We start from the raw sequence: 20,179 nt of genomic DNA on the forward strand, positions 1-20,179 counted from the left end.
CAAGTCCAGAGTACCTAGGTTAAAAATTAACAGGATTCCCATTTTAATGTGTAATTATATTTGGCATGCAACATGTTTCAGTGAGTGATTTGGAAAGCTGGGGCTGTTCTACATCTACTTTTGTGGAAGGCACCGTGCATTGAGCCACTGCTTAAAACACCTTGGATGCGCAAACATGTTGCCAATAGTGCTTAAATACGATTGGTGTTCTGAAAGGTGTTTTGGAAACATGCAAGCCACAGTCCTCTCTGGTGATAAGGCGGCACTTTATTTCACAGTGTTTCTCTTGAAGTGCATACATTGTCTGTAAAATACCATGCTGGTGTAATGCCTCTTTGGGAATGCTTTTGGCACATTGTTGCAAATGTAGGATGTACAGGACTCTTGGAAGTGTATGTAACCATTGACAGAGGCATTTTGAAGTTGTTTTAAACAGCTTGTGAAATTAATTCTGGTACATTTCTAGTATTCTTTTCTTCAAACTTTTCTCCTCTCATTATCACTAAACTCCCTGCTATCTTAATTCCCGTTCCATTGCATTTACCACTTCTTCCTCTCTTTTATTTTCTTTTGAACCTGTATTACTTACTTTACCTATTGGAAAGACATCTCTCTTTTTTGTCATCTTCTCCCAGTCTTGGGTTTGAACATGCATTTTCTTAGCTCCTTGTGCTTAGGCCAGCCTGCTACATCTACCTTTAAGCAGTTTATTTTTTCTTTTAAATTATTACTTACAATCAGTAAGTTCAGAATTTGTCTTCCAGTTCAGAATAAAACTGGTCTAGCATTCAACTGCCTACTATTTAGCCATTTACTTTTTTTCCTGTCTATACAGTTATTACAGGACCAAGCACTATGACAGTAAAAAGCTTTTCAAGCTGTAAAACATCAGGTAAATATAGAGCACTATGCAGTTGACAGGAGTTGGACTGCAAAAATTCCCGCAGTTTGAAGTTGCACTGCTCAAACTCAGATATATGGAGTCCTGCTTTGAAGGGCGTGTGGTTAAACTGAACTGCCATGTAATAAATGGTTTATCTCTTCACAGTATCGCAGTACGTTTGGGATTGGAAGGGACCTCAAAAGATCATCTAGTCCAATCCCCCTGCTGGAGCAGGAACGCTTAGGTGAGGTCTTACAGGAACATGTCCAGGCGGGTTTTGAATGTCTCCAGAGAAGGTGACTCCACAACCCCCCTGGGCAGCCTGTTCCAGTGTCTGTCACCCTCACTGAGAAGTTTTTTCTCAAATTTAAGTGGAATCTCTTGTGTTCCAGCATGATCCCATTACCCCTTGTCCTATCATTGTTTGCCACCGAGAAGAGCCTGGCTCTGTCCTCGTGGAATTCACCCTTTATATATTTATAAGCATTAATAAGGTCACCCCTCAGTCTCCTCTTCTCCAAACTAAAGAGACCCAGCTCCCTCAGCCTTTCCTCATAAGGGAGATGCTCCACTCCCTTAATCATCCTTGTTGCCCTGTGCTGGACTCTCTCCAGCAGTTCCCTGTCCTTCTTGAACTGAGGGGCCCAGAACTGGACACAATATTCCAGATGTGGTCTCACCAGGGCAGAATAGAGGGGAAGGAGAACCTTTCTCGATCTACTAACCACCCCCCTTGTAATACACCCCAGGATGCCATTGGCCTTCCTGGCCACAAGGGCCCAGTGCTGGCTCATGGTCATCCTGTTGTCCACCAGGACCTCCAGGTCCCTTTCCCCTACACTGCTCTCTAATGTGTAATTTCCCAACCTATACTATCTCTTGACGTAGTTCAGAACGGATCAAGTAGGTCTTCTATCTGAGTTACCCAAACAGAGGGAGAAGCTGTTTAAAAAGGGCATGTGGTTTCCTTCTACAGCACAAGCACACATAAGAGGTAAACTCCTGTTAACCTGGAAAGCCCTAAAGATCTGCAAGACCAGGGTAAGCAAAAAGTTCACATGGCTTAGAGCCTCTCCCAGCTCCTCCTGAGAAGGTGTGCCAAGAGACACTCTGTACATCAATTGAATGAAGAAGGTATGTCTTTGAGGGAGGAAAATACGGCATTTTAGATGCAAGTAGTCAAGTTCCATGTATGAATTACACATTTGCACATAGCATCTTTCAAAAATACCTGGCTGTTCTTCCTTTAAAGATGAATTTATTTGTGTGTTCACATTTTAACTGCATTTTAACATGATTGACTGAAAAAGATCCATGAGAAGTAGATACAACACATTTTTTTACTTAAGTCCACTGAGTGTCAAACACAGCAGCCATGTGAGGAGCTTTCCAAGGATGTGGGGCAAACGCATTCCCTGGGCGCGATGCCTCTGGGGTGTCCATGTGGCTGGTGGCCGCTCGGTGGGTATTCAGTCCTTGTGCAGCAGCGTGTCCCGGCGCAGCGTGTCAGCCGCGGCAGGGGAACGTGCAAGGAGGGCGGTGTGAGAACTCGCAAGCTGAGGTGTAAATGTATGGTTTGTTAAATGAACTGCTTCTCTGGCTTGTTAGAGCTTGGGCACCTTATCTGTTTTCATTATATTCTGTTGGGGGAAATGTGTTAGTGTCTGTCTTCTTTCTAAGTTTATGTTTAAAAACAAGCTCTGCTAAGAATGAAATTTCTAGAATTGAATAGTGAAGGTTTAAAACCTTATTTACTGTTTTCTGTATTACCCTTATATTTGGTTAAATTCTTCGTTCGGTATGGGCTCTAATAAGAGTGGAAGATCTGCTCTGTGTGCACCAGTTTAGTGTGAACCCAGTGAAATACAGAGAGTGGGAGAGAAAAAATTAAAACAAAAAATGTCAGGGGTTTAGATACAAATAAACTGTTCAGCTGCTGCTTCAAATGTAACCATCACTAATTAATACTAGCATGGCAGAATTGTCCAAGAAGCTATTTGAAAGAAAGGAGGGGAATGGCACCTGTTAGTGCATAGAAAGGGTTTTATCTAATTTTGGAGTATTTATATTCAGCAGTTAAGAGTAGCCAGATGTAAGGCTGTTGCATTCTCATTCTCTGGTTGTCCTTCTTTTAGGAGTCTGTTCTTGGTCTCAGAAGTAGCTCCTGAAAAGGTATTTTAATCTTTTGTCTGTTTCATATTTAGAGATTTCAAGGCTGTTAGACCTTTTATTAATGTGGTGGTTTATTTAGTTTCACATTGCTAAGTGGTCATTCACTTAGAACTTATTTCCAAACAGACATCAGTGGGATTTTTTCCCTTCTTTCCCGGCTTATTTTATGTCCATGCTTGCAGTTTGATCTGCAAGGTTAAAAAATATAATGTTGAAAAAAAGTAATACAGATCAATTCACTTCATAAGAACATTTTGCTTCTGATCTTACGTCTTTAACTTGGCATTGGTTTGGTAACTGGTGCACTCAATCGAGACTCTGCATAATGCATGGATCACATTGTTTATTGTGAAAGCACAAACTACTTTTGAACATACTTATACGAGCTTTTTGAAATATTACAGTCTTGAGCTTTCTGTAAGTCACACAGTTATACCAAATGGATTTCTTGTCAAAACCCTTTTTCATCTATAAATTATGGCATCACATGAAACTTCCGAACCTTGATCCAAGCATTGTCCTCTGTGCATTCAGTGTGCACACTGGGTGTGTTAACACGTGCAGCGGGGTTGGAGGTTAAGTTATGTTTTCTGTTATTTGATCATTTCAGATTGGATTGAGTTGAAATTGAGATACAATAATGACACAAGTTAACTGCAAAGTTTTCATCAGTCTTACAGAAATTTGATATAGAATTGCTAAATCCATCAGTAGATCTCACGTAAATTAATGGATCCAAAGCTGAGGCTCCCAGAGAGCCTGCTGGCACCAACTGGATTTTAGTTACATCCCACACATTGGTTTAGTTATCCTTATAGCAGGTAAAATGAGTGATGCAAGTTAACTCTTCCAGAGCAGGGAAGAAAAGAAGAACATTGATCTTCTTTTCAGAGAACGGGGAAAAAAAAGTTTTATAGCTTGATTTTTTTTCCAAGGGAAGGCAAAGTTGAAGGAAGTGTATAAATTATGAAGGAAAGGCAATGAAAGGAGACGAAGAGGCAAAAACTAAATTATATGGAAAGGAGTAGAGTCAAGAAATAAAAAATCATATTGAGACAAATTAACTGGAAAATGCGGGCTATTTTATAAGCAGAAAAAAATTAAGATGGAAAACAGGTAAAAGGTGCAGGCATATCAAAACGCCAAATTTTGTGTAAAGGGACAAAAAGTAAAATGAAAGAACGTGGAAGACATTATTTTAAATTTAAGGGAAAGATAAGCGTATATGCTTATTTTGAGTAATTTCTGACTCATAATCAGCCGTGAATGTATGAGTTTGTACTCAAGTACTTACATTTTCAGTGGTTCAGGATTTACTTAGCAGTGTTACCAAAATCACACCACAGTGATCAGCAGTGTTATGAAAATCACAGGTAAGGGTTATCAAGGTTTTATTCCTTAACTTTTCATTTTTATTTAAAATGTTTTTTAAAAAAAATTTAAAAACCAAAACAAAACAGTTCAAAGGTACTGTAAATATAGGGGTTTCCTTGACTTAAGCTTGTTATTTTTCATTAAAAATCAAAGCCAAAAATTGAACACTATAAATTCTTTATTTGCATCCTAAATTAAGAGACTGATAAACAGATTAATTCCATCAATCTGAATGTTAATTTTAAGAAGCAATGTTGTTGCCTTTAGGCATTTTTCAGCACAGGAAGCCAGTAAGGCAACCATGGTCTTTGGTAATGCTGACAGACGCCAGTGGCTGGTCAGCCGCTGATCCTTTCCCATGCCGACGGCAGAGGAAAATACTTGCATCCTTCTAGAGCCCTTTTAATGTCATTCCGTTCTAATTTACCATCAGCTATCATAGCTTGACCATGGCTGTTTGCAAATTGGCATTGGAGGCTTGACATAAAACAACAAAGGCAACTAAATTCCCTGCTAAAGCTGAAGCTTGGTTCTCAGTTCACTGGGTTGTGGGGAGGTGCTGGGGGCGTGTGGGAACACCCAGTGCTCCAAGCCCCGGCTGTACCCACACACAATAGAACAAGTTAAGGATGGAATTTCAGCCCAAGCCTTAACATTAATGCAGCATAGCTCTTTGTGGTTTGATTTCTTCTTATATGGCACTGGTAAAGACAAAAATAAGCCCAAGTCAATCTCAGAGTCATTTTAAATTACGCTTACAAGAATCTTGTGCAAGCAATAGTAATATAATAGATTCTTCTCACCCATTGCTTCTCAGTAAATTTGCATTTTTGCATCCTGCTTGGTTTGAGTTTGCACCATTGGAAACTGCTGAGGTGTTGTATTACAGATGCCTTAATATCTCAAGTCCAGCCTGAAATACATAATTGTTTCCTAGAGTATACCTGTCTTTACTTGAAACTCATTTTGTGGAATGGAATTAAAGAGGAAAACTCTGCTTTTTGCTCTGTACATGCATTTTTATGAGCAAAATGAGCTTTGACAGTGTTTTCAGAAACGTCAGGAATGTCAAATCTTTTTTATCTGAAAGACTGCTTGGATGACTCAGGAAAAAGTACTTGGAAATTAGTCAGGACTTAATTGAAGTGGGAAGGATACTGAATTGAGAGCATGCTCCCCTATGCATGCTTTAGATTGGTACTTCAAAAGAAGATCAATCTCAAGTGATTGAATCAGCCTTTTCTTCAAAACATAGTTTTTATTCAGTCTTTGGTTAGGCATTTGGAATAGTGATTGGAATAGTTATTCGGTCATTTATCTCCTCTCAAAGCAAATGAGAGTTATGCTTCTAATCTTTTTTCAAAAACCCATAGCTCTCTACTTCTCCCCATGTATTTCCGTCCTTCACCAACTGTCTTCAGTGGGTCTCGCAGTCCTGCTTGCTGAATGCATGGAGAAATACATATTGGCGAAGAAAACAACACTGAAGGAAGGGAACAAGACTGGTGAAGAGACTTGAGCACAAGACCTATGGGGAGAGGCTGAGGGAGCTGGGGTTGTTTAGTCTGGAGAAGAGGAGGCTTAGAGGTGACCTTATCACTCTCTATAACTACCTGAAGGAAAGTTATAGCCAAGTGGGGATTGGTCTCTTCTCCCAGGCAGTCAGCAATAGGACAAGGGGGCATGGGCTTAAACTCTGCCAGGGGAAATTTAGGCTGGATATTAGGAAGAAATTCTTTACAGAGAGAGTGGTCAGGCATTGGAATGGCCTGCCCAGGGAGGTGGTGGACTCGCCGTCCCTGGAGGTTTTTAAACTGAGATTGGACATGGCACTTAGTGCCGTGATCTAGTCAATGGACTGGAGTTGGACCAAGGGTTGGACTTGATGATCTCTGAGGTCTTTTCCAACCCAGTCGATTCTGTGTGATTCTGTGTATACAGCTTTTACAAGGACATGTAAGCTGCTGTTGTAGACTTCTTTATATTTTACACTGAGCCACACGATATGGCCCATACCTGCTTCAGGATGCCTGTGTCCCCTTTTCCAAGGCAGTAGATCTGCTTTTGCTCAGGATTAGGGACTGTCCTAAACCACAGTTTCAGGATTAACTTGATGGCTGGCAATAGTAGTCCAGAAACAACAAATAATTTGGTGGGAAGAATTGACATATTTAACATGAAGAGCTTGGTATTTATGCTTCAGAACACCTTCTGAAATTATTACTTTGATTTGGAGAATAATCATAGTGAAGTGTTATGCTCATATTGTTTATTTAGGTTATGAGAGTGGTTTTGTGTGGTGAAATGGAAATCTAAGGCAGAACGAGGGCTGTAGTTGGCAGTGGGGCTAACGAAAGTGTGATGACCAAAATACAAGAAAGACGTCACTCAAACCTTAATTAAATGCTGGCAATATGTTTAAGGAAGAAATTAAGAAGAAGAAGATCATCAGTACTGACCTTCAAAGGGCAAACAGCCAGCTATGTTCAATTTAATTCGAATTGCAGAAATAATTGTGTTGAATATTTTTGTCAAATTCTTAATTATATGGCTGATATGATTGAAAAGTCATCACTTTCAATGTCTTTCCAACTCGATTGTGAATTTCTAGTCTCTGATGCCAGACGCAGCAGGTTCAAGTACTTAATTGGTATTAAAGCAATTTGAACAGTATTGCTGTTGGTTTTAAAAAACATTGTGAGAAAGATGGCAGTGTAAAGGCCTTACTTCATCATGATTGCGTGGCCACTGCTGCTCCCTGCCCTCTCTCTGGACGGTAAAAAACTCCATATTCTTTACACACTTTCTGGTCTGGCTGAAGCGTGTAACACCTCGGCCACCACCTCTTCTACTCTGAGCTTCCACCCTCCCATTACTTTTGCCCAGATTTCCAGTTTCTCATTCGATAAAATTGTACCGATATGTTTGGTGGGAAGGAAGGTCAAGTGGTGCTCCATCCCTTCCCACATCTTCTGAACTGTCTGTCCAGACAGTTAAAAAGAGTCCCTATAATTGCTCTCCAGAGCTGCCGTTCTCACCACTCATTACAGAGGCCTGGATTGACCCTGTGTGCTGGAGATGCTGATTTTGTCGCTGTATGAAACTCCAGGGCAAAGCCCAGACCAGCATTTTGCCAGCGTAGGGCAACAAAGATGCTGAAGGGAGTGGAGCATCTCCCTTATGAAGAAAGGCTGAGGGAGCTGGATCTCTTTAGCTTGGAGAACAGGAGACTGAGGGGTGACCTCATTAATGTTTATAAATATATAAAGGGTTAGTGTCATGAGGATGGAGCCAGGCTCTTCTCGGTGACAACCAATGGTAAGACAACTGGCAATGGGTACAGACTGGAACACAGGAGGTTCCACTTAAATATGAGAAGAAGCTTCTTCTCAGTGAGGGTGACAGACACTGGAACAGGCTGCCCAGGGGGGTTGTGGAGTCTCCTACTCTGGAGACATTCAAGACCTGCTTGGACACCTTCCTGTGTAACCTTATCTGGGTGTTCCTGCTCCAGCAGAGGGATTGGACTAGATGATCTTCCAAGGTCCTTTCCAGTCCTTAACATTCTGTAATTCTGTGTGATTCTGTGACTTCCCCATAGGCACTGGGGGGCTGCTGCCAGGTCCCCCTGAAGCTTTCTCTTCTCCAGGTTGGAAAAGCTCGGTTTGCTCAGATACCAGATGTTCTGTAGTGAAAAAGGATCTTAATAGAATTTTTCTGATTATTTCTTTCTTTGGGTTTTGTGCAGAATGCACAGCCGCATGGGGAAATTTCATCCTTTCTTCTCATAACTGTCAAAGGGAAGTAAAACTTATTCAGCATTTTTGAAATATTTTGATAGGCTTTTTATTTTGTCTGTACATGTTTCTATCCCAGACCTTCACTGAGGTCTGCCTTGTATTCCTCCATACATGAAAGTGAAAAATCATTAGATATAATTGCAAACATTTTGCTTTCATGTTATGCTTCTGCACTCCTGATTGTTGCACAGTCTTTTTTTTTTTTCTTTTTACATTAGTGTGCTTGGAATATGCTGTATAGGCTGTCACAGCAACCATACTAAAACATGGAGGGAAAGCAGAAGTGAAGATTCCTGTCATCAGAATGATGGCAGGTTGGCTTTGTTGCTGGTATGGGTTGTTTAATGGCCATTGGAGTGCCATGAGTTTTCAGTCTGAGGGCCATAGGCTGTTGAGAAGCAGTAATCAGGTGCCCACAAGCTGCTGAGCTCCAGCGTAGCCCGTGCTGTGTCCAGAGGGCTTCGAGTGCTCTTGGCAGGCACTGAGCTTCTTATGCAGTGACAGTATGTCAGGAATTTTGCAAAAGCTTTGAACACCAAGTAGGAGATGGTACAGCTGAGGCATTTCATCCCAGAAAGTGCTGGTGTTTGAAGCTGACTTTAGTAAGAAATGGCCCACGTTCCCAAGGCTGTTTTGCCAATCAAGGATGCTGTTTCCTGGAAAGGGGCTTGATGAATCTGTGTTCATGCGTTATTGTAATGAGAATACATCCTCATCCAAGTACAAGACACTCTTTAGAGTTAGTATGGGAACTTGTACCTGTCTGCTTCAGTTAAAACTGTGGATGGTTGAAATCCAGGCCTTTGACATGTGTAGCAAGTTTAGCTTTAGACAGAATTCAGACAAATGCTGCAAGACTTAGGAAACTTGAAAATCCAGTTGGCTCGAAGATATTGTAGGATTAGCTCTTTAGTTCTTGTCTAAACGTTTTCATTCCGTATTTGTGTAGAAAGATTGCTTTTCATTCTGTAATTTTAGTTACAGGACAACTGTGAAGCAATTTTTCATTTTTTTTTTAAATTTGCTGTTAGCCAAAAATTGTTGATGGTGTCATGAGAAAGAGATGATTTTAATAAGAATGCTGCGTGTTAGTACCCAGCAGCTATGAACTATTCATTTGATATCCACATTTGTTGAATCTTGTTGACTAATTACAGAGCCACTTGTCCCCCAAAGTTTTACAAAGAATAAAGCTAAAGTTCTCATTCTATTAGATTTATTTTTAAACCGTGTTTTCTAGAATGTACAAATCTAAATCATGGAAGGGCAGCCGTGCAGCTTGTTTTGTAGGCCATGGTGAAGCTCCAGGCAATGTAAGAAGCTCGATACAGTGATATTTTGGATGTTTTGTACTTGTTCTTGGTCCCCTTCCCCTCGCCTCCACCTTCATTCAAAGCAGAGGTTTGAGAGGAGCAAACCTTCTCTAAAGGGAAACTAAAATTGACTATAACAAGGTGCTTTCATCATTCAGTGTTTTACCAAGTGCTTAATGCTAACAGGCATGGGATTTAATGACAAATTGCAGCCTTCTACTTAGAACTATGAGTATAATATATGACGATAATAATTATATCCAGGCTATAACGATAGGTTTGCCAGTTGTACCCATTTTCTCAAGATCCCCTAGTCCTATGAAAATATGGTTCCCATACCCAATTACAGAACATGATAGGTAGAGGAAAAGGAGACCTAATGATACAAAGTTGTTGATTTGCATGGATGCACAGCACATTTCAACCTTTGCTGAGCCAGTCACTAAGCTAGCAAAATACTATTTGCTGTTTGGTCAGTTTAGTTTTTTGTTGAGTTGGCAAGCTGAATTTGGCTCAGCAAGAGTTGACAAGTAGCAGAGCTGGCAAACAAGGAGGTGCAGGACCATATGGCCAAGAGCAGGGGAGTGGGGAGCAAGGGCACACTTTGGGGAGGGCAAGCCATTAATTTGGCTCAGCTGTGTTGTCAAGGCATGCTCTCTGTGAAGCCAAAAAAGACTTTGAATGTCATATAAGCATGTCATTCGTTAAGACCGTGCCATAAAAGCTCTAATTCCTGGTAGTCTCTTGTTGTGGCTACCCACAAAATATTGAGGTTAATCAAGATCAGGTATAGGATTCTTTGTAATTACAGCGTTGGTCTATAAATACAGCCATCTTTCTGCATGGTTTTTATTTTTCTGTTTCAGAAGGAAGATGTCATTCACGTGGAAAGGGACGAAAGGCTGTCTCTTCGGAAGCATCGCTTCATGCATTTTGCATCATTGGAATATGAAGGCGAATATTACATGACACCAAGAGATTTCTTGTTCTCAGTAGTGTTTGATCAAGTTGAACGTAAGTTGTTTTCTCATCATTGTATTTGTGAAGGTAAAGAAACTTGCAGGTCCCCTTAAAGATTTGCAAATCACTGGGATAAGGTATTTTATCTGACATAAATCAGCAGAAGCCAATTTGTAACTGTTGTGCATATGGATTCTCACAGACACCACCACTCTTTACACCAGTGAAGTGAGGCTGGTGATTTAGAATGACTTGATGATGACTTTACATCTCTGCATAATTTGCATGTCTGATCAGTATGTAGTTCCTCAATTACTTATATGCCACAGAAAATAGTAGGATTGTAATATAAGCATTTTTTTACCTTTCCTGGCCCTGTTATCTGTCTATCCACTTCACCAGTAAGTACTCTGTGACCTTTTTTCTTAAATGAGGCAGTGATGGGAGTGACATGAATGAGTATAGCGAAGCATTGAGCTCAGCTCTAGGTTCCTGGTTTCAAATCTCCTTTGGTTTATACAAAACCTAGTTAAAAACAAATCAAAATTGTATGCTTGTTTTGAAAAAGTACTTCTAAAAGTATGTTTTCTGAGGAGAGGATAGGACGAGAACACAGATAAAAAGTCATAGGTTGTTTTCCTCCTTTCCTACTGGTTTTCTGGCCTCATTAACTCTGCCCCATTCATTCTTTGTCTTTGTATTATCTTCCATGAGTCCCATGTTCCAGTAATTTTTTAAAATTATATTTCTTTTTTCTCCAAAAATTTAGCTTTTACAGCTTTCCCAAGAGTTTTTTGGTTTAGAAAGATTAAGCTCTCCAGGTTTCAGAGAGGATTCAGTCAGAATCCTTAGGACAAACCTGCTGAGAGAAAGAGGGGGAGCATGTTGTCTAGCAGAAGCTATTCATAGCCAGGGGTGCTCTGCCCAGCTGTCCATCAGTGTCTAAGTGACTTGGTGGTATTGAACAGGAAACACAGATGGGAATTCAAGGTACTGTGGAAAGGTTGAGAGACAGGGAGGAAGAAGGAGACCTGAACACACTTTGATTCAAACCCACAGGAAACCAGGGGCAGAACAGAGCTTACTGAGCTGCAAGTGGTCAAAGAATAGGACACAAGAATCTGTCATAATAGAAGTTCTATCGTGTCTGCCAAAAATCTATAGGTGCTAAGTGTACATGGCTTCACTGCTGACACACAACTTCTAGTATTATACAAAGCTGAATATAAATCCTTAGAAGGATTTGTCCTTAGGACTCGTTCTCCTTCATGGAGACTCTCAAAGTAACCTTTATTTTTTAATGTATGGCTAGTGGAAAGAGTTCTTTCTCTTTCAAAACTTAGATCATTAAGTTAAAAACCTATAAGGGATTTTCTTTCAAGTTTTCCAGCCTGAAACACTGAAAGACGGTGAATACTGAAATTTTCAGTTTTGAAGGTGTGGGTTTCAGACACTTGTCTGTGAAAAAAAGGTTAGAGAAATAAGTGTTTTTCAGTTTTAGCAGTTCATACATATTAATTGGTTATTCCAACTATAATAGTACACATGCAGATTTTTAATGAAGTGATATGCGGGTAAGATTTATTTGTAATGCAGCCAAGTTAATTTTGGTTACTTTGCTAATATGAGTAGGAAACAGTGTTAAGCAGAAAATAAAAAAGAATGACAAGAAAAAACACGTGAAAAAAATCTTTACACTAATGCATATTAAGCATTTCAAATTGAGGTCAGTCTTACAACGATAGTATCATAGACAATTCATAGAAAAATGTTTATACTTGAATCTAATGCTCCTAAACATGTTTTTAACCACCATTCGTGTGAATTCTTTGACCAGTAGCATAAACGCAATGGTAAGTGATTCTCTTTAAGTCACATTGCTTTGGATTTTAGGTTTTCTTCTAAATTCAAGTAGACATAGCATTTGTTAGCAGAGAAATATGGTGATTTAAGTATTTTAAAGTCAGTGTTTTGATCATTGTGTTTAGAAGGGTTTTATACGAGGAAAATAAACAAGCCTGTCTCAAGTGGCTGTCCATCTATATTCAGAGTAGATCAAGATGGTGAACTTCATAGGAAAGCAGATATTATTTTTGAAACTCTCTGCTTATATAATAAAACGAATTCCCTTTCACCCTGAGCAGTGGTTTAGAAAGGAAAACAGGCATGCCACCACTAAGCCCAGAGCGCCCTTCACTTACTGGCATACTTGGATGCAATTTTAACATGATAGTAAATACAAATGGTGAGTCTTTTAATACTGAACTTAAATTGATTTGAACTTAAACTGATTTGGTTGTTATCAAACTATTTTTGATTAACCACTAATTATTAAACAAATAAACAAAAAACACCTCTTGAAAAAATTTGAAGCACCCTGGCAGTAACCATTCATCTTCATAAATATTTGCTTGGAGTTTGCCAGTTGGTTGCTGTATATAATAAGATGGAAAGCTTTGGGCTGTTCTGAAGTTTGTTTCTGCTGATTTGTGTACAGAAAACAGGCAGGAACATAACAACCAGCCTCGGGAGCAATTTAGCTTTGTACACCAAGAAATATTGCTGAGGTTGATCACAACATTCTGTTGCTTTGTTCCCATTCAGAGATAAACACTCCCAAAGTGGAAAAAGGCAAGTGAAAAGAGGGGAGGAGAAGCAGTTATGGGTTGGGATTAGGAGTCCTTGTCCAACAGCCTTGGGGTGTTTTGCTCACTGGTGATTGTCATTGGAGAATTACTTTGAAATCTCCTGTTAGTTTTTAAGCATAATTCAATTTGGAAGAAAGTAAATATGGTGTTGTGTAAACCAGATGAGTTGTTGGTGCTAGATCAAAAGCGCTGACATCAGAAAATAACAAAATATTTTAGCTATGTCCAGATTGTCAAGTGAATTCCTGTACACAGTTGGGTGGAATTTGTTACTGAATCAAATCTTGGGTGTGCCCTTTGACAAGATTGCAAAACATGCAATAAATTATGATTTATTATAGAACACTTTCCCAGATAAGAAAACAGATGAACTGTAGTGCAAATATACAACTGTCAGCCAACCCAAGTGATCTTGAACCCTGCTTGGTAGACCTTAGTTCACTAGTTCTTCTCACTTGTTTCCTGGTACATGAGTTTCTCTGTTACTCATTTTCTTTAAGGTAGGCCAAAGATTGTGAAATCTTGGCATTCCTATTAAATCACACCTGCAAAGTTATTTACTGTCATAGTGATAATGAAGAAAAATACTTACAGTCCTGCCATCTAAGGAGAATGAGCTGATAACAAATACAGAGTTTCCTGACAGACTTAACTTTGTTTTGCATGTTGACAAAGAAAAGAACCCTCTAAAGGAAGAAAGGCACCATCCAAAAAAATTTGCTTGCTTTTACATGCAGTGTTTCAGACTGGATTATCTTTGTAAATATTTGCCTAATTCTATTACCGTTAGTTATTTTATAGCAGGAAACAGCCACCTCTTTATAAACAGTGGCAAACAGTACATGAGATACAGTAGTGTGGCACAGCATTTGAGCTGGTACAAAACACCTACAACAGGGCTTTTTGCTAGTTAACACAGTGTATACTAAATACACCATTGGGATTTTTGGATGCATGGCTATCTATATGCCATGTAATCTCATGTTAAAACAATGCTACCATAGGGGTATGTGGCAAACCATTGCAAAACCAGCAAGTTCTCTGGGTGATCTGTGGGCTGTTTATGTAAACCATCACATCTTTTACTCTTCTTATCATGATATAAAAGCTTCTCAATGTCTAGTCGATAGTCTAATTGTATCTAATAAAACTAATATGAACTTGCTGCCTTGCATCAGAAATTCTAGCATTTTTAAGATAACAGGTACAAGGATAAAGTTCAGCTGACGTACACTGAATTTTCATTGCAATGCAGGAGAATTTTTAAAAGACCCTTTCAGCTTCATGTAAGGTTGTGTTTTAAACAGTTGTGCATACTTAGGCTCATAGCCCAAATTATACAGCCAATATTGTGTTAGAGGTTCTTCATGGAAATATCATCTTTGGTGTGCTGTTGTTGTAGAACATATTAAAAAAAATCTATGTTACATTTTGCAAAGGACTACAGATGCAAGAATCTTTCAGAAAATTAAGATTTTGCAGTACATTAAGTCTGGCCTGTGTTTATGTTCATTTTTCTGGAGATTATTCCATTCCAGAAATACCTTCCTCTTTCAAGTAGAAGACAAAACATTCAAGTTAGCTCGACTGATAACAATCAATACCTGATAAATAAAGATCCTTCTGTATATACTCAGCCCGTATTTAACGTATCATAGCATCTTCATGTCCCGAACCACTCCGTTATCTGCGGTAAAGCAGATTTTCCTGTGTTCCATAGCACCAGTGTGCCCAACACAGTATTTCCATGATAGAGTCCTATCTGTCAGTGAGTACCAGTGTGTTGTAAGTTTGGTGGGAGAAGTTGTTTGGGTTAGTTAAGCTTTCTGTGAAAACATCGTTGGCACAAGGCTGTGGTATGTTTGCCGGTTTGGTAAGACTTGCGGCTCTAGTGGGAGTTCGGCTGCCTGTGCTTCAGTGTCTTCATTTTGGCCTGAATTTCATACACAATAACTGATCAGACTGATGTGAGTCATGCATGAGAGTCAAATCTAAAACCTGGGATTCAGAGTCAAAGATTAAGATTTAAGCTTGTGTTAAGTGGTGAAGCTCCATATAGGAAATGAGGTTTTAAATCTTGTACGGGGAGCCATTGGCACAGCTGGAAACAGAACTAAATCCTCCTGAATTTCTAATGTGTTAACAAAGAGATTGTTTTCTTTCTGTCTCTCCATTTAGTACTTTTTAGCACTGATACGTTGTTTTTGCTCAAATCCTACAAACACAGTAGAGAACTCAGGAAGCTGGGATATTTAGGACAGAGATGACCCCTTGCCAAGTGCTAGATGGAAGGTAAAGCAAAGGTAAAGAAGCAATATGATGGTTTAAGGTCATTAAATGAATCTCTTCCAAGTTTTAGAAAAGTGAATCAAAATCAGACATTTTTAGTCAAAGCTTCTTAGTCATCATTGTTTACTCATTTCCTAAAGTGGGAAAGCAAGTTATGTTCCTGTTGAGGGATCTGCATGCATGCATAAGCAAAGGTAAGCACACTGCTAAAAATTTCTGCTTCTGTAACCAGCCCACACTATGAATTTTTCATCCTTAATCACCCACAGCATTAGGAAATCCTACCACAACCCTAAGAAAGTCTTTAGAGTAAACTATTGTATACATTTGGCCTTGACCTATTGTATGCCTATGTCCAAAGATAACATTAATATTTATATTCTAGATAAAATATTAGGTTGTTTTGGATAAAATCATATACCTCAGCCAGTTGTTCAAAAATAGATAAACTGAATAAGTTGGAGGTTTTTTAATTTTCTTCTTATTTGCTTTTTATTTTTTTTTATTTTCTCCTCAGCAATACATGTTAGCACTGATAATACAGTTACTTAGGCTGTCTGATGCAACACTGATCTTCATGGGATTGTTTTTTTAAATTAATTTCAAGGGAAATAGTTCTTTACCTAGAAGCATTAGAAATACTGCAGAAAGTCCAATTATCTTGATAATGTATATTTATGTCTGTATTTATGTTGTGAAATAAAAATAAAGACTAATGCACTGCTGTAGCGGTTGCATCACAAGGCCCTATGTAACAGAATTAGAGATGGGGTTCTTGAGGTGAAATGGGGTCTTCCCCCCAACAGCCATCAAATGTGGTCTGTGGGCCAGGCTGCTTTCGTGGTGTATTAACCACAGGCCACTGCACCCATGTGGTTTTTTTGGTCTCATTTTTTGGAACATCTTGTTAGGTTCAGAGTCAGAGAAACAGAGGCGATTGCAGCTGCAGTCAGAGCAGAGGTGCTGGGCAGAGCAGCCGCGAGGACACGTGCCTGCTCGGGTGGGAGGATGGAGCGGTGGCGTTCGGGGAAAGCGAACCATGGAGCAAAATCACTTAAGCAGCAGCAGGTTTTAGCATATCATTGCACAGGGAAGAGATGTCCTTTTTTTACCCCTGTTCCATTGAACCATGTTACAAGACAAGGCTGAAGGTACCTGGGATACATTCCTTGTAAGGTCAAATAGAAAAATATATTTTGGATCCTTAAAATTGTATTGATATTGTATTAATTACATTTGTATTTTTGTGGTTATGTCTGCATGAGACAACAGTAAGGTTACAATGAGCCCGTGGCTTTGTTGTGATTAATTCTTATTTTTCCCTTTGTGGCATTGCTGACAAGCTGGAGAATGACCCAGAGTCCGAGTTCTTATCTCGACTGACTGCAATACTTACTCATTACATAAAAACTTTGGGAAGACACTGTGTTTTGAAAATACTTTACATTACTAACTATTTAGCTTTCTGAAAAACAATTGTTAAAGGAAGATATATTGCAGCTTCTCAATGAATGAAAGCAATTTTTTAAAATTCAGCACAAAAATAGTACTAATAATAAAACTAGTCAGGCTTCAGCAGAGTTGCAAGCAAGACGGCAAGTGGTCTCAACACACATCTTGAAGGATTTAGTTATTTGAAGTGTGAAAGTTATTGGTTATTTAATGGCATCTGAATGGAAAACAGATTCCTTAAAGCAAATGAAAATATATTGTGCGCATACAGAATACTTGTAGTACAAGTAATGGAAAGATCTCATTATTAATAACAGGCGTCTGCTTATTGTATAAACATCGGCTGCCTTAGAATTTCAGAAGTCTTGCAACAGTTTCAGCTTTAGTAAAAAATTCCAGTTTTGTGAGATGCTACCATGATATTTAAAATACTTAACAGAGAAGTCACTTTGGGGTTTTTTTATACATATGAGCAAATTTCAAGAACTCATACAGTCTTTCTAGGTCTCTGAATATTTTTCCTGTTTGTAAAGATTTTTTATTTTTGTAGAATACCACACTTGATTTCAACTACATTTATAACATACTTTCAGCATACCATGGAAAATATCTGTGGGATTTTTTTCTGCTGCAACTTCTGAATACTTTTTGACTGATTACTTCAGTATTATTTTTTTAATAAATTCAGTGGAACTTAATCAGTTCTGAAACATCCTGCTTAACTGACAATTAAGTCTTAACAGATGTAGCGTGAAAATCAGACTCAGTGAATTTTTATCACTCTTAAATGTATTTTAATTTCTTGTAACATATGTCCTTAACACAGACAGGTATTGGTTTGTACCTAAGAAGTACGATGTTTTTAAAATTCCTTGGGTTGCTTTCGGATGTTTAGAACTGATGGGGATCTGGTGGACCCTCAGTGGACCACAGCAAGTGCCAGGAGTGCAGGTCAGGCTCCTGCCAAAATCTACTGTGCGTTCTACCCTCACGCTTTCAGCTGTTTATGACTATTTGGTGCTGATTGTTCTGTGCTTTTTCTTAGGCAAGTGCTGAATTCTTATTATGTTAATCATATGGTTTATCCTGTTTTGAGTAATCTGGATATAGACTGATTTTTTTCCCTACATGTTCTCATAAGAAATGGTACATTATGGGTTTTTTAAAAACGTCTAAGGTAGAACCATCGAGTATGACTTTCCTTCTAGGCAATAGGAGCAGGCAGGCTGTGCAGCCTGCTGTGGTGGATAAGAGGAGTTGTCCTCACTGGCCAAATGGCTCGGGTCTCCAGGGACACTTTTCAGAAGTTCCACTGATTTCCTAAGGGAGAAACTACCTGTGTTATGCTCTTTTTTTCCTCCCAGCCATTTGGCGCCTGCAGTGGGTTATAACACAGGTTGCACCCAGTAGCCTTTCTCATCTGCTGTGAAACAAAACCAAATACTGAGCTCAAAGATTCTTTTTCCATGTGTAAAACGCACAGATTTCTCTCATTAGAGCCACCTGCTTACATGGCAGTGCCCTCTCTTGGGATTCTCAGCTTTGTTACTGCAGAGGAATATACAGCCGGGAGCCAGCTCTTAAGAATCCAATCAATCTTCCAGCGTTGTCCAGTCCATCAGAGAGCTCTGGTCCTCCCACCACCATCCAGAACACTCGCAAGCACCTGGTCAGTCTGCTTGCTACATTTTAATTAAATATCTTTCAGACCTGGAAAAGGCTTGTGCACCTGAAAGCATAAGGATTTTTCAGCTGTAGCTGAAAGATAATGCATTTTCCAACCAATCCTGCCTTGTTTCCTACAAGATGAAAAGTAGTTCAGCGTTGCTACTGGGTCCAAATGCATCCTAACTGGCCATTCTCTTTTTTTTCTAGTTAGCTTATCAGTATATAGAAAATGCCAATGTCTTGAGACTTTGTTCATCAAGAGCTGTGATCATACCTGGCTTAATAAAAATTTTTAAATGGGGTCCTTGTGTGGAATTTGAATTTAAAATATGGTCAAGGCAGCTGGCGTTTGACTTTGTTCAGACAGTTTCAGTTGTCTTTCAGAAGAGCTGATATCTGAGGTCTCAGGATGATACAGCTCATTTTCCCAAGGGCTAGCCTTCTTTTCAAGCCTTCAGTTCACATCCTTTGCGCCAATACCTCTGACAATACTGGGACAGTGGGGTCTTGATGCTGCATTGGCAATTGGCAGATGTTCAATGAGTCACGTATCCCACCGGAGAAACTGCCAGTTCCAGAAAACAGATGACTTCTGTCTTTTTTCATTCCTTTCCAGATGTTTTTTGGTTTTGTTTTTCCTGAGGAAGAGTGAGGTGTGTTTGTTCTTAATTGTGGACCGGATCCAAACAGTTGTGAGCCTGACAGAGCAGATTCTTCCAATAGAGGATACTAAAATTAGTTATTTTGTCTCATGTGGATGGTCATCTGCTTTTCCATCAGTACTGTATTTATTTACTGTGTCTGACAACTTCTGAACAGTCACCTGCACCCTGACATAGCAGTTTTTTCTTCTCCATGGATTTTTTGGTGATAGCACTTCTGCTTCACTATCACTTTATATGGAGAAACTATAAAAACTAATGTTCAAAAATTTCCTTTGCTTCTCTGGCTTTGTACAGTCAGGGGTTTGGCACCCCCAGGTATTGAATTGGTGAAAGGGAGCAACTGTTTACCAGGAAAGAACAACTTTTTTGTGATGTGTGTGGTGGTAAAGGTAGTCTCTGCTGTTGAAAAAGAGGGGCTTTTAAACCAGTATGGTCAGTTTAAAAGTACACTGGACAACATAAATTGCTCTTTCACTAAAAGAAAGCCGTCTATTGTTTTCATTTGCACCCACTCTGAGAATTATAAAAAGTCTCCTTAAAATTGAATTTGCATTTCAATTCAATCTCAATTCTTTATGTCCAGTACTGCTGTAAGGAAGAAAAAGCATATCTGCGTAGTCATGCCATTTTAAGAACACTTACATTTATTACTACAGCTCACCTAAGTTAAGGTGTAATAGCTTGTACTTTTAAGGATTTGTGTCCTCTACTAGGGTGATAATGGCTTGGCACTTGTTTTTAGCATTTCGTGACTGAGTCAAAATTTGTCATATATTTTGTAAAAATTAGGTCCTATTTTAGCAGTTTAGAAACTTAAAATATAGAGCTCTTATACATTTTTCATGCTCAGTATCATTTGTAACCACTGCTTACATTGGAAAATGATGACACAGCATCTCCCGTGTTGCTTGAAAACTCCGGTGATATCCAACCTAAAATTAATTGCTGCCTGTTT

The 20,179-nt window shown here is 39.1% G+C and overlaps 1 protein-coding gene across 3 annotated transcripts in view; it reads left to right on the forward strand.

Moving 5' to 3' along the window:
• Window positions 1-20,179, forward strand: part of MICU2 (mitochondrial calcium uptake 2) — a gene marked incomplete at its 5' end in the record, with an annotated part of 142,055 nt that overhangs the window by 67,524 nt on the left and 54,352 nt on the right. For all 3 annotated transcript variants that reach the window (XM_080340416.1, XM_080340418.1, XM_080340417.1), the window contains one exon: window positions 10,409-10,556. In XM_080340416.1, the coding sequence (XP_080196542.1) occupies window positions 10,409-10,556 (148 nt within the window). The remainder of the gene's footprint in view (window positions 1-10,408; window positions 10,557-20,179) is intronic.

The sequence above is a fragment of the Nesoenas mayeri genome, assembly GCF_963082525.1.
Source record: "Nesoenas mayeri genome assembly, chromosome: 1".
Taxonomy (NCBI): Eukaryota; Metazoa; Chordata; class Aves; order Columbiformes; family Columbidae; genus Nesoenas; species Nesoenas mayeri.